The sequence below is a fragment of the Narcine bancroftii genome, chromosome 1, assembly GCF_036971445.1.
Source record: "Narcine bancroftii isolate sNarBan1 chromosome 1, sNarBan1.hap1, whole genome shotgun sequence".
Classification (NCBI taxonomy): Eukaryota; Metazoa; Chordata; class Chondrichthyes; order Torpediniformes; family Narcinidae; genus Narcine; species Narcine bancroftii.
This window is the reverse complement of record NC_091469.1, coordinates 299334509-299349885: the sequence shown is the minus strand read 5'-3', so window position 1 is coordinate 299349885 and position 15377 is coordinate 299334509. Positions and strand designations below refer to the sequence as shown.

At 36.5% G+C, this 15377-nt stretch overlaps 1 protein-coding gene across 2 annotated transcripts in view; it reads left to right on the top strand.

The window, feature by feature from the left end:
• bbox1 (butyrobetaine (gamma), 2-oxoglutarate dioxygenase (gamma-butyrobetaine hydroxylase) 1) overlaps window positions 1-15113 on the top strand; it is a 140770-nt gene extending 125657 nt beyond the window's left edge. For both annotated transcript variants that reach the window (XM_069905301.1, XM_069905291.1), the window contains exons 7-8: window positions 2364-2530; window positions 4025-15113. In XM_069905301.1, the coding sequence (XP_069761402.1) occupies window positions 2364-2530; window positions 4025-4185 (328 nt within the window). In that variant the 3' untranslated portion in view covers window positions 4186-15113. The remainder of the gene's footprint in view (window positions 1-2363; window positions 2531-4024) is intronic.
• Window positions 15114-15377: the final 264 nt, after the last annotated feature.

The window sequence follows — 15377 nt, the reverse complement described above, 5'->3', positions numbered from 1 at the left end:
ATCTCATTGACTGTACATTCGCAGAATTAATAGATATTTTATTAACTCCTCAGCTCACCATTATACAGAACCAAACCACTAAAGTCAACAGTACATATCCCTAACCCTGGATGCTTCAGATGTGACCAAGAAGGACTTGACCTTGGGGGGGGGGGGGGGGGGGCGGAGGGGGGGAGGAAGAAAAATCTTGATTTTCATCCCAAAAAGAGACAAGACAAACTCATCAGGGACAGTCAATGACCATGGGAATGACCTCTTCAACTGTGACTTTGTTTTTGATGCCGGTGCCCTGGACTCCATCCAATCTCATTCAGCCAGCCTCCCTGCCACCTCTGATTAACAAGGCCATAACATAACTCAAAGTAGCATGGTCATGTGACTAGAATACGTAAAAGACAGGAAGAAATCCACAATCTCACTGTCAATATTTGAGAATCTGACCGTGGTAGCTGCACAGGAATTAATTCCCAGAGTACTCGTCAGTCCCATCTCCACTGGCCAAAAAGCTACTCCCTGAACCATGGCTTCCATCCATAATGAAACAGAATAAGATTTTCACTGGAACACCTACCAAAAGCAGCACAAGCCACTATTCATTGAACACACTCAAGCTGTTGATTCCCTCAGTCAGAAATGACAGTACCACATCTTCTATTGAGCTGCCCACAGAAAATTTTAAACTTCATGGTCATAATCAAGGCATAATACTAGCCAACAGGTCTTCAACAGAGGAGACTAGAGCCTAACAAGATTGCCCCATCACTTTTCTCAAATCTTCCTTGCTGCAATTTTGCACTTGACTTCCAACAAATTTTCCTCAGGGACTGCACTTGATCTTCAGAACCAAGGAGAAACTCTTCAACATTCATCAACTGCACTCCTGAACCAAAGCCATCCAACCTTAAAGTAGACAAGCAATACTTACATTTGTGCATGCTCTGAGGCAGAACTCCTGCACATTATTAAGCCATTCACCACACGCAGAAGGTTATTGCTTAACTTCTGCAAGAACAGGAGAGGAGGCAAGTCATCCAGAATCCCAAGGGAGATTTAAATGATGAGGAGGAGGATATCTTTAACGAACAAAATTTTAACAACCATTTTAGGCACTTCAGATATTAATTCACCAAAATTCAACTCAAATTTGTGCTGTAAATTGATCTTAACTCCATTGTTTTGTGTAGCTTATTAATATTGCAATGTGTGACTACTGGAATTAAACACAAGGATAATATAAAGTTATTGTTCAGCATGTAATTAAGATTGTTTGGTTGAATCATGTGAAGGAGGAAATAGTAAATATTTCCAAAACAAAATGCATTGAACAATTCTAAAACTATGTCTTTTTCCATTTTCTCCCAAAGTGGTTTCTGTCTTGTCTGAGCACCAGATACATCAATGAAATGTATTAAATACCAATTTTTTTTGAACGGTTTTGGAAATAAGATACCCCAAATGATGAGGAGATATGATGTGCTAAAGTGACAGGTGTTTTGTTCAACTCCAAGGGACTGAAGAACAGAGAACCATAAAAAGTAATCATTGCGATTGAATTAGGCATAAGAAACTGAAAGGAGATCGATGGAAGAGACATGGGATCTGTTATAGTAAAAAAGGAAATTCAGTGGTCCTGCAAAATAACAGCACAGTATAGGCCAATCGACCCACGATGTTATGCTGACTTATATAAATTTACTCAACAATTAAACCTTCCCTACCTCACACCCATAAACCTCTATTTTTCTTGCATCCATTTGCCTAAGAATTTTCTAAATTTTCTTTCTGTACCAGCCTCCACCACCAGCCTAGCCATGCATTCCAGGCACCCAGTACTGTAGTTTTTTTTTTTAAGTCTTACCTTGGATTTTTCTCCCCTTACCTTATGTAGATGTCCTCTTGTATTTGCTGCGGTCACCTCAGGTAAAAGGTGCTAGCTGTCCACTCTATCTGTGTCTCTCATGTTCTTGTAAACATCTATTAAGTTATTTCTCTTCCTTCTTCGCCCCAAAGAGAAAAGCCTACTAACCTTGCCTCATAAGACACCTTCTCCAATCTTTGTTGAGAAATGTATTTGGCACCAGAAGCAAACTGTTCAAATCTTGTCTTAATTTCACCTATCATCATCCATTCAATAAATGCTTGTATTTAAGTTTACCATAGCAAATACAAATTGAATATTGTCCCATTTGGTTGTAGAAATTTTGTAATATTGGGTGAATAATGTAATACTTTACTTCTTGTGAAAAGATAATTGAAACAATTCCATTAGGCACCAAGATTTTATTTTACAAAGCAAAAGGATTTATTTGGATAGATTTCAGGTCAGTAGTGTTAAAAATCTTTTTTTTTCCATTTGCATGTAGCCTGGACCATCGTGGGAATGTTGTTCAGATCAACTTTAACAATGCTACTCGGGACTCTGTCCTTGATTTGCCTGCAGAGCAGGTGCGCCCATTCCTGTCTGCTCTCAAGGACTTTGTACTTCTGATGTACAAGCCAGCAAACTTGGTTGCCTTCAAAATGGAGCCAGGTAAGAGAATACTGATTCAACATGCAAAGTGCCTGCCAAAAATACAAAATCCTTTTAACTTGGGCAATTCTCTTTTTAAATCTTTTAGCAACTAATGCAAGTCATCCACTCATGCACAATGCACTTGCAATTTGCAAGGATACCTTGCAATAAATTTTAAATTTAGACATACAGCACAACCTACCAGCTTGTGCCCCCAATTAACCTACAATCCCCAGTACATTTTGAAGGGTGGATGGAAACCAGAGCACCCAGAGGAAACCCACATAGACACGAGAATGTACAAATTCCTTACAGACAGCGCCAGATTTGAATTTCGGTCGGTAGCGCTGAAACAGCATTGTACTAACTGCCACGCTAACTGTGCCGCTAAATATCAGCGCAAGTTTAGAACCAGGTACATTTCATTGATTCTTAGAAATTTACTGTACAGAAACATCCCATCATGAAAGTGGAAATAAGTTAATCCCCCTGGTAGTCATGACTGTATTAAAGCTCATCCACATGCTCTTTAAAATGTGTAGTGAATGTTTTAACCTCCATTTCAGGCAGTGAATTCACAATCCAGTTATTCACTGAAATAGATTTTGTTTCAACGTCATTTAAACCTTCAGCCAATTCAATTCAATTCTTCTTTAATGATTTCTCTGCTAGGAAATGTCTTTTCTCTTTTTTTCCAGTAGAGATCATTATCGTATTTTCAAGTTCAATTAAATCACCCCTAGTCTCCTTTGTTACTAAGAAAAACCAGCCAGCTTGATCATTAAGTCTTCGTAATTCTGTCTGCCTGAAGACAAATGGTCGTTGGCGCAGTATATAATGGATTTTTTGTGGAAAAAAAACACATCCCACTCATTTCAAAATATCATGTGATTTATCCTCTTCCACTTAGTTTCACAAAACCATTTTTCTTAATGTCCCAGTTATTGATGTTCTCAGTATTCTGCAGCTCCTCACATTATGCTACTGCACTTATCCCTTGAATACTTTGAACTAATGGGAATGAACCCATGGTTTATTTATTTCTCATAATTTAAGTTTTGTACTTTAACCACTGTTTCCATTGTATTTTCAATGTAGTTTTACACCAATTTCAATAAAGTACACTTTTGCCCACCTCCCCCTCCTTTAAAACTACTTCAAAAATAAGCATTTAGGAGAAAAAAGGTGTCCATTTTGATGAAACATAAGTGACTTCAGATGAACAAATAGAGAGAAGCTCGTGGGACTCGCAGATCGAGCACCGCCTATGGAGGGAGAACTGCCTGCCCTACACTCTCTCCACCTCCTCTGGCATTTGCTCACCTTTTCATTTTTGTTTTCCTCCCCTCCCTTTCAACTTATTTTTGTTTTGTGGAGCATGTCTGCAAAGTACAATGAAGATGCCATGAAACCCAATGTCTATTTAAATAATAGATCAGGGGTCAGAAGCTTACTGCATGGGGTGGTATTTAACGAAGGCAAAAGAAAATGTGTGGTCTTGTTTGATTCCAGGAAATATTCTGACCTTTGATAACTCGAGGTTACTGCATGGACGACGATCTTATATCTCTGATGATGGAGGTGCTCGCCATCTTGAAGGAGCGTACTCAGATTGGGATGAGGTTATGTCACGGCTCCGTTGCCTGAAGCAAGCACTGTATGGTGACAAATGAATACATTAATACAGTGCCCTCCATAATGTTTGGGACAAAAACACTTTTAGAACATAGAACAATACAGCACAGGCCCTTTGGCCCTTGATGTTGTGCTGACCCATATGTTCCTTCCTAAAATAAAGACTAAACCCTCCCTACCCCATAACCCTCTATTTTGCTTTCATCCATGTGTCTGAGTCTCTTAAATGCCCCCGATGTTTCACCCTCCACCACCAACCCCATCAAGGTATTCCAAGTGCCCACAACTCTCTGTGTAAAAAAAAACACTTACCCCTGATGTCTCCCCTAAACTTTCCTCCCTTAACTTTGTACATATGACCTCTGGTGTTTGCTGATCCTGCCCTGGGAAATAAGTGCTGGCTGTCTGGCCTTTCTATGCCTCTCCTAATCATGTAGTCCTTCATTTGTCCCTGTGCTCCACAGTTTTAAATTTGTAATAAAACAATTCACGTGATTAAAGAGCACATTCCAGATTTTAGTCAAAGTTATTTGTATACATTTTGGTTTGACCTTGTAGAAATGATACCACTTTTTATATATACAGTTTACTTTGGCATACGAATTGAGTCGTGAAACCAAAAAAAAAATCTCTCTAAACTAGGGGTCGATTTATACACTTTTAAGACCTTAATTCAGCTCCAACTCCAAACTGCGTTGATCCGGCATATAAGTCGACCCTTGAAAAACAAAAAAATGACTGCGACAGATTTTCATTGAGATTTTTATTGAAAACAACACAATTAGAACCCTTCAAAATCACTCTATCATCGTCTGAGCCAAAGATGGCAGCAAGCACATCCATACTCTCACTGTTTAAACAGTCATCATATGGGTTCCAGTTTGTATCTGATGAGGCGGTTTCAGCTTCGTCATCAATGTCCCACAACAAATCATCTGTGCCATCAATTGCACAAGATTCTACACTTTTTAAATGATTTTATCACAGTCTCTACTTTCACTTTCTCCTATGTCTTGAGCACGAAGTTACACAAGATATCAAGTGATGCAGCATGCATTGCCCCGCCTTTTGTTAACAACTTTTCTGCACTTAACATACATGTATTCCATTCCTCATGCACATGGTCTTTGAATGGCTTGGTCAAGCAGACATCGAAAAATTGCAGTGTAGACGTCAAACCACCCAGGATTACCACCATGTAAGTATTGCGTAGTGCTAATCTACTTTTAGTGTTCTCAGCTAAATGACAATGGAACCTATCCCAGACCAGCAAACTCCGTTTATTTTTGCGTAAACCTCCTGGCTGCCTGTTCCACACATTGTCTATCCATAATTTTACTCCATTTTCATCCATCCATCCTTTTTCATGAAAATGTACCAAAATAACTGCAGGGCATTTCATTTTTGGTTTAATCTTGCATTTGAAGATTACCCACGGGTCTTAACTTGGTCCCATTAGCCATGCATTATAACACCACGATAAACCTGGTCCTTTCACGGCCTGTACTTCTGGTTTGAACAGTTTTAACACCTTCCCATTCCACTGTTCTATTGACTATCATGTCAAAATTCATGGGGTTTTCATCCATGTTTCCAATATTTGCCAATGCAAACTGGTATTTCTGTCGGTTCCGAATAATAAACTGGTGAAAAGTTACAACTTTATAATCAAGATCATTTGATGATTTGTGTGCACTTTTTGGGTTTTGGCATAATACCAGATTTTTCCTATTGATGAAATGATCGCACCAGCCGACTGTAGCCTCAACATCATCACTGAGATCTGGGTGCGACTTGGCCCACTGCAGTGTAAATGTTCTCATTTTATTTTGAGTGACTATGTAACAATCTTGCCTCTGTTCACGTACCATTCAGCAATGTGATTTTCCAACTCTGGCCGACGAGTGATTGATTCCTTTTCTCAATGAACATTGCCTTATTGTTATGTTTCTTAAAGTCTCTTCTTTCTTCCTCCAATCTTTAATTAACTTCTTATGCACATCAAATTTTCTTGCAGCAGCGCAGTTGTTGGTTTCCTTGGCCATTTCTATCACTTTCAACTGAAAGCTAGTTTCGTATTTTCGTCACGTGCTGCGTTGTGTCAGTGGACGCTCCATGTGATGACAATCACCTCTAGCCTCACGATCTATGGGGGTCGATGTATATGCTGGTCAACGGTCCAGCTCAGGCATCAAGAGCTTTGGGGGTCAATGGGGCACCTCAGGCAACCAGAGAATTGGGGTTGACTGATAATAGCAGATATTCCATAAAACCCTTACAGTGAGGCTGAAAAAGGGGGTCGACGTACACCGAAATATACAGTAATTTCCCCCATTTCAGGGCACCATAATGTTTGGGACATTTGTCTTCACAGGTGTTTGTGAGTACTCAAGCATGTTTAATCGCTTCATTGATGCAGGTATAAGAGAGGTACGCTTGCTTCTAAGCTTTTGATCACCTTTGGAGTCTGTTGTTGCCATTTTTCAATAGCAGGACCAGAGATGTGCCAATGAAAGTCAAAGAAGCCATTATGAGGCTGAAAAACAGTAACTGTTTGGAACATCATTAACAAAAAAGAGTGTAGTACTGAGCTTAGTAATCGCAAAGGGGCTGGTGGGCTAAGGAGGACCTCCACTGCTGATGACAGAAGAATTTGTATCATAATGAAGTTAAGTCCGCAAACGCCTGCCCCACAGATCAGAAAAACTCTTCAGGGGGCAGGTGTGGACGTGTCAATGACTACTGTCCACAGAAGACTTCATGAACAGAAATACAGAGGTAACATTACAAGATGTAAACCCCTAGTTAGCCACTGAAACAGGCTGGCCAGATTACAATTTGTCAATAAATATCTAAAAGAGTCTGCAGAATTCTGGAAAAAGGTATTGTGGACAGATGAGACCAAGATTAACCTGCATCAGAGTGATAGCAAGAGCAAAGTGTGGAGGTGTAAAGGAACTGCCCAAGATCCAAAGCACACCACCTCATCTGTGAAACATGATGGTGGAGGTGTTGTGGCCTGGGTATGTATGGCTGCCTCAAGTACTTATCTTCATTGATGATACAACTGTTGATGGCAATAGCAAAATGAATTCTGAGGTGTATATAAACATCTGCTCAAGTTAGAGTAGATGCCTCCAAACTCATTGGACAGCACTTCATCCTACAGCAAACAATGATCCCAAACCATAGAACACTACAGCATACAAATAGGTCCCTTTGGCCCTTCCAGTCTATGCTAAACCATTTTTTTGCTTAGTCCTACTGACTTACAGCCAGTCCATAGCCCTCCACACATCTTCCATCCATGTACCTGTCAAATTCTTCTAGATGTTAAAATTGAGCTCGCATTTACTACCTTAGCTGGCAGCATGTTCTACCCTCTCACCACTCTCTGTGTGAAGAAGTTCCCCTAAACTTTTCCCCTTTCACTGTTAATCCATGTCCTATCTACATTTACTCTGCCTATCCCCCCCTCATAATTGTAAATACCTCTATCAAATCTCTCCTTATTCTGCTACAATCCAGGGAATAAAGTCCTAACCTGTTTAACCTTTCCCCGTAACTCAGTTCCTGAAGTCCAGGCATCCTAGAAAATCTTCTCTTACCTACATCTTTCCTGTAGTTAGGTGACACATACTCCAAATTTGGCCTCACCAATGTCTTATACAACTTTAACATAACATCCAACTTCTGTACTCAATACTTTGATATATGAAAGCCAATATGCCAAAAGCTCTCTTTGCAACCCTATCTATCTGTGACACCACTTTCAGCGAATTATGTATCTGTATTCCCAGATCCATCTGTTCTCCTGCACTCCTCAGTGCCCTGCCATTCTTGTTTTGTCCTTCCAAAATGCAATACCTCATACTTGTCTGCATTAAATTCCATCTGCATATTGCTAAAGCAACAAAGGAGTTTTTCCAAAGCTAAAAAAAACTAAACATACCTTAATGACCAAGATCCAAATCCAATTGAGTGTGCCTCCCATATGCTGAAGAAAAAACTTAAGGGGACAAACCCCTGAAATAAGCAGGAGCTGAAGCTGGGTGCAGTAGAGGCTTGGCAGAGCATCACCAGAGAAGATACTCAGCACCTGGTGATGTCAATGAATCACAGACTTCAAGCAGTCATTACATGCAAGGGAATGTGCAACAAAGTACTAATAAATAAAACTACAGTACAACTCCAATTATCCAAAATCAAATTATCTGCAATCCTTAGTTTTCCAAAATTTTTTGGACCAAGAAGTGACATCATTTTGCCTCCAAAAAATCCAAATCAATCAGAAATCTTCAGTTATGGGGGCATGGCGAGATGGCATAGAGACTAGACGTGTAATCCCTGCCCTCTCTGGTCAGACTTTTAAGTACCTGTTTTTTAACCCTTTGTTTTCAATTATAAAATTTTAATTTTTAGTTTGATATTTTGGTGAGCCATTATGGCTAATAATGTAAAAAAAAACGAAGTCTCAGTTACAAAAGAAAATACAGTTTTGGAGTGCAGAAGATTTGGGGCCTAAATGACCTGAAACACCCTTGGACTTGATTTCAGTGATCCCCAATGGGAACAAAGGTTAAAGTAATACCCACTCACCAGTCTCGAGATGGCGCTGGTTCAACCCATTTTGTGGAAGAAGGAGCGCGCTCCCGAGAAGTTGGGCACAAAGCCAATATGCCAAAAGCTCTCTTTGCAACCCTATCTATCTGCCATAAAGAATAACCCTGTTGGAAGAGATGGGTGTGTGGAGGAAGAGAGCTGTAATGTTAAACACACAGTCTATAGCGACTGGGGGTTTGAGTAGCGCTGCTAACTACGGAGGATTCTGTAATTTTATTTAAAAATTGTCTGTGGGGGAGGACAGTGAAGACCCCCTGAGGAAGTTGGGGGGTCATCGTTGGGTGTCCAAACTCGCAGCAAAACAATTAGAATGCTGCCTTTTGAAGTACAACCAGAAGAGGACTTATCTTACTCTACCACTGTACAGGAAATGGAAGAAGAGCTGGAAGAAAGTGAGTTACAAATTGTGGAACTGGATTCTGCTTTCCAAATTGCATCTCAACCTGTTTACACGATGTCTGAAGGTATTGCTTCTTATTTGGATATCATTACTGGTCAATTGAATCAGCTGGTTCAAATGAATACTGATATGAGTTCAAACTTAACTGTGGTTAAGGCAGAAGCTAAAGAAAATTGGGAAAACTTTAAAAAATTTGAAGCTTCCTTTTCTGAATGTAAAAAACAGGTGAAATCCAATACAGAAACAATAATAAAGGTGGAAAAATCAGTTAAAGATTTAGAAGCCCGGAAAAGAGAATTAACAAAAAAAAAAATTTGGAAAATCAAAGCAGAAGAAATAACGTGCAAATTGTGGGTTTACCAGAAGGTATAGAAGGTCAAGATCCTGTCAAATTTTTTAAAAATTGGATTCCCCAGATGTTAGGAGAAGAGTCTTTTCCTGATGGATTGGTATTGGAAAGAGCACATAGAGCTTTAAGAAGAACACCTTTACCTGGTCAACCTCCAAGAGCTGTGATAGTTCACTGTTTGAACTGTTTGGATAGAGAAACAATTCTTCGACTTGCAGTTCAAAATGCAAGACAAAGGCAAGCTTCAATGATGGTTCAGAATAGTTCGACCCTGATTTGAGTCAAGATATTATCAGACGTTGACATGAATTTAATCCTGTTAAAGACTTTTTATGGCATTAAGGTTACAAATTTGCTTTTCATTACCCTGCTGTGTTGAAAGTGTTTTACGGAAACTATCAGTCTCAATTCTTTGAGAATGAACATGAGGCAATGTTTTTTGCTAATTCGCTACCAGATGTCAGAGGACAAAGAAGAAGTCCACCATTCTCTCCTAAAAGAAAATTTGATGGTCTTGGAAATGGGAAAAATGGCAGAAGTGGAAACAACGGGAATGGAAAGAGTTCATCTACTCTTGAAATGAGTTCACCATCTGGACTGGAATCTCAAGGCTGAATTTATTTTTTGTAATATGTTAATATTTTTGATTGGCTGGCTGGGGAGGAAGGGATTGCACTAATTTCTTTGTTAGTCATCAGTCTTTAGTGGGTAATCCACACCCAGTTTTTTTAGGGAGTTACTTCCTTTTGGTAGTTTTTTTTTGGGGGGGTTGGTTTTTTTCTTATTATTATTAACGAATATCATTTTTATTTGGAGATTCTATATATATATTTTTTTCTTTGTTATTATTAATTTTTTGATTATTTTGGCATTTAGTAATTGTATTAGATATGTCAAATTTGAAGTTTGCTACTTTTAATGTTCAGGGATTAAACAACCCAATTAAGCGTAATAGAGTTTTTGCATATATCAAAAAGATGAAAATTGATATTGCTTTTTTACAAGATACACATTTGAATGAAAAAGAAAGTATGAAATTGAAGAAGGACTGGGTTGGACATGTTTTTTTTTCTTCATTTAACTCTAAAGCTAAGGGAGTAGCAATTTTAATACATAAAAATTTATTTTTTGAATTACAATCAATGGAAATGAAAGCAGGACGTATTCTTAAATTGAATTGTAAGATTTTTAATGAATTTTGGACTTTACTTAACATTTATGCACCGAATGTAGATGATGAAGCATTTATTTCAGATCTATTTTTGCTTCTGGGACAAGCTAATGAAAATGTTTTGGTTGGAGGAGATTTCAACTGTGTTTTGGAACCTTTATTAGATGAATTTCCAAAAAATGTTAAAAAATCCAAAATGGCAATTCAAATTCAAGCTTTGATGAAAGATCTTAATTTAGTGGACATTTGGCGATGTCTCAACCCAACAAAGAAGGATTTCTTCTTTTTATTCATTTAGACATGAATCTTTTTCTAGAATGTTTTTTTTTAAAGTATCGGCACATTTACAGGGGAAAATATTGCAAGCAGAATATAAAAGTAGGGTCATTTCAGATCATTCCCTGTTGTATTTTACTTATGAGAGTTCTGAAAAAAATTGTGCAGCTTATTGTTGGAGATTCAATACGATGTTGTTTAAAAAAAGTGGAATTTATTGAATTTTTTAAAAAATCAAATCAATTTTTTTCTTGGAAGAGAATGTTAATACTGTTCAGAGTAAATTTATATTGTGGGATGCTATGAAAGCTTACTTGAGAGGTCAAATAATTAGTTATACCTCCGTTAAAAAGAATTATTTGACCGAAAGCCTTGAATTAGAGAAACAGATTGATGAATTAGAAAAGGAATTTCAGAGAGATGTGACAGAAAATCAGAAAATAAGTTGTCTACATTGAAACTGAAATACGATACGTTGCAATCTCTAAACAACAGTATTATGAATGGGGTGAGAAAGCACATAAGGTACTTGCATAGCAGTTAAAGAAAGAACAGGTATCAAGGGTTATTAATGCAGTCAGACAAAATTTGATTGCTACATAAACCTCGCAAGATTAATGATTAGTTTTACTCATTTTATAAGAAACTATATACTTCTGAGGAAAAACAGATGAGTGGATCGATTGATTCCTTTTTATCGATGTTGAAATTACCGGTATTAGAAGAAGAACACATATTGGAGCTGGAGGCTCCTTTTACTGATTTAGAAATTAAATTGGCTATGATGGAAATGCCGAATGGAAAATCACCTGGTGATGACGGTTTTTGGTTGAATTTTATAAGGTATTTTATGATGATTTATCTACAGTGTTTGGAGATGTGATACGACAGATTAATGAACATGATGATTTACCTGAATCATGCTCTAGTGCTTTAATTACTGTAATTCCTAAGAAGGATAGAGATCCATTGAAGGTCTTCATATAGACCAATTTTTTTGTTAAATGTAGACTATAAAATAATAGCTAAAGTATTAGCCAATCAATTGGCTAAATTTTTACCTAAGTTGATACATGTTGATCAAACAGGTTTCATAAAGAATAGATATGCTTCAGATAATATTCTTCAAGTGATTAGTTTGATTAATAAATATCGACAGTGCCCAACCATCCGATGGTGATATCTCTCGATGCAGAAAAGGCCTTTGATAGAGTTGAGTGGAAATTTTTATTTAAAGTTTTAGAGAAATTTAAGTTTGGTCCTTCTTTTATTGGTTGGATTAAAGCTTTATATAATAAACCAATAGCCAGGGTTTTGACAAATGGTCAGATCTCGGAACCTTTTAAATTAACTCGTTCAACTCGACAAGGTTGTCCTTTGTCTCCAGCTTTGTTTACGTTAGTAATTGAACCTTTAGCACAGCTGATACGACAAAATACACAGATACAAGATATGAGAGTTTTAGATGAGGAGTATAAAATTAATTTATTTGCTGATGATGTATTGGTGTATTTAATAAACCTAGCTTAGTCACTTTTACACTTGAAGGATTTTTAACACAATATGGATCTTTATCTGGATATAAAGTTAATTGGGAAAAAAGTGAAATTTTACCGATAGGTGAAGGAGATTATTCAATTTATATAAATATTGTTAATTTGAAGTGGATTGATCAAATTAAATATTTGGGTATAAATGTGGATGTTGATTATCAATCTTTATATAAACTAAATTATATACCGTTAATGAAAAAGATCAAAGCTGATTTGATTAAGTGGAAGGATCTTGCTATAAATTTAATTGGAAGAATAAATACAATTAAAATGAATATCTCTCCATGTATACAACATTTGTTTCAGTCAATTCTGTGTTTACTTAATAAGAATTTTTTCTGAGATTTAAATAAAATGGTTAAGGAATTTTTATGGAAGGGTAAATTTCTGAGAGTAGCTTTGAATAAATTAACTTGGAAATGTGCATTAGGAGGATTATGTTTACCACATTTTTGAAATTATTATGAGGCAGCTCAATTTAAATATATTAGTTCCTTAATGGATTTGGAACAGCCCCCTAGTTGGGCTAAAATTGAAATGGCAAATATTTTTGAATTTGAAATACATCAATTTTTGTTTCAGTGGAATTTAAATTTATTACAACAATATAATGTGCCCATACTGAAACATTTAATGAAGTTATGGATGAGGAAAAATAGAACAATAGGTTGTAAGGATGAATTATTGACTTTAACACCATTATATAATAATCAACATTCCTTTTTCAATGCATAATCAATGTTTATTACATTGGAAATCTAAAGGTATAAAAAAATTTGGGGGATTGTTTTAAAGAAGGTAAATTTTTATCTTTTAATCAAATGAGGGAAGATTTTGGTATTAATGAGAATTCTTTTTTCGTTTATTATCAACTTCGATCTTTAGTAAAACAAATATTTGGTAGAGATATGATTTTACCTAAATTGACTAAATTTGAATCTTTTCTTGTGATTTTACCAAAGAAGGGATATATTTCATTGATGTACCAAATATTACAGAAAAATATGGAAAAAAAGGATGGGATTAAATGGGAAAAGGATATTAATTTTATTTTTTCTGAGGATGATTGGTTAGATATTTGTCAAGATAGTGTTACTAGACCGATAAATGTTCGTTATGCAATGGTTAATTATAATTTTTTACATCAATTGTATTTAACACCTGAAAAGTTTAAAAAATATGGTTTTAGTGAATCAGACTCTTATTTTAGATGTGATAATTCAGTTGGAACTTTTTTTCATGCTGTTTGGTTATGTGTACATATACAATCTTTTTGGAAAGCAATTCAATTGTTTTTGGAACATTTGTGTAAGATTAAAATACTTTTAGACACGGCAATATTTTTCTTGGGTAAGTTGAAGCCTTTGAAAGATTTGGGATTAGATAAATTTCAGATTGCTTTTGTATATTTAGCTTTATCTGTAGCAAAAAAATGTATAGCAAGTACATGGAAAAATGCTAATGTGATTGATATTAACAGATGGCATAATGAGATGAAAACTTGTTTGGTAATGGAAAAAATTACGTATGTTTTACATGATTATTCTTTTTTTCTTAAAAAGTGGTCTTTATATTCAGAATATTTACATTTAAATTTACTTTGATTAGATTTTAGTAAATATATTTTAGGTTTTTTTTTCTTTTTGGCTCTCCTAAAGAGAGCTGGCTGAGAGGGAGAGGGGGCTTCTTTTTTTTTCTCTTTTCTTTTTTATATATTAAAAAAATTTATTGTTCACAATATGTACTTTTTTTTTTACTGTATGTAATAACCTTGTTAAATTAATAAATAAAGTTGTGAAAATAAAAATCTTCAGTTATCCAAATTTGTTTTTCAGAGCCAAATTGAAAACATTTTGGAATTTTGGAAAAACTTTGGAGTAGAATTTTGAGTTTTTGGTGTTGGATTTATTGTAGCCGTGTGCTATTTGAAAGAAGGCACACACACTTACTGTAGTCAGGTTAAGCTCTGTTTTATTGAGTGCTCAGGCCCAACTTTCCTACTCGCACCGTTCCCGCCATTGCCCCCCTTTACTGACGTCATGACCCGAATAACAAAAGCGGGTTTCCCATGCTCAGGTACTTTCCTGCATAACAATACCCATCTTCCCCATGCGCTGTCCCTGTCTGTTGTCTGTGCAGCAAGGCCAGTGCCATTTTAGGGTAGCTGGCCTTTAAGCTGCCCTTACCGTTCACTTGGGGTCAGAGTTGCTGCGCGAGCTGCTGGCCTTTGGTTGTGATCGCCGCGGCAGCAGACCACCGCATTATCTTATTTTATTTAGGTTGGGTTTTTTTTTGGTGAGAATTAAACATTATTTCATACTTAAAAAGACCCCCATTGTTGTTTGTTGTTGTTTAAACACTGTTGCTACTGGGCTGCTCTTTAAAAAATTACGAAAATATCATTAATCCAAAATAAGCCAAGTCCTGGCCATTTCAGATAATTGGAGCTGTACTGTACTTTAATATACATACCATTGCAATGTCCCAAAAATTATGGTGCCCTGAAATTAAATTAGAAAGTGCTGTAATATCTACATGGTCAAACCAAAATGTACACAAATATCCTTGAATAAAATCTGGAATGTGCACTTTAATCACGTGTGAATTGCTTGATTACAAATTTAAGACTGGAGCATGGGGAAAATGAAGGAAAAAAGTGTCAAACATTTTGGGGGACACTGCAGATCTGCCTATTGATCAATGCTAGAATATTGATTTTCTGTTCACACTGATTATTTCCAACAGATTAAACGCCATATGCCTCATGCAGCAAGTCACCCTTCAAGAAAAATTAGAACATTTTAGGAGTTCACTTAATGAGTGAAAACACAAAAATGTTGGTTTAACATGTCATTCCT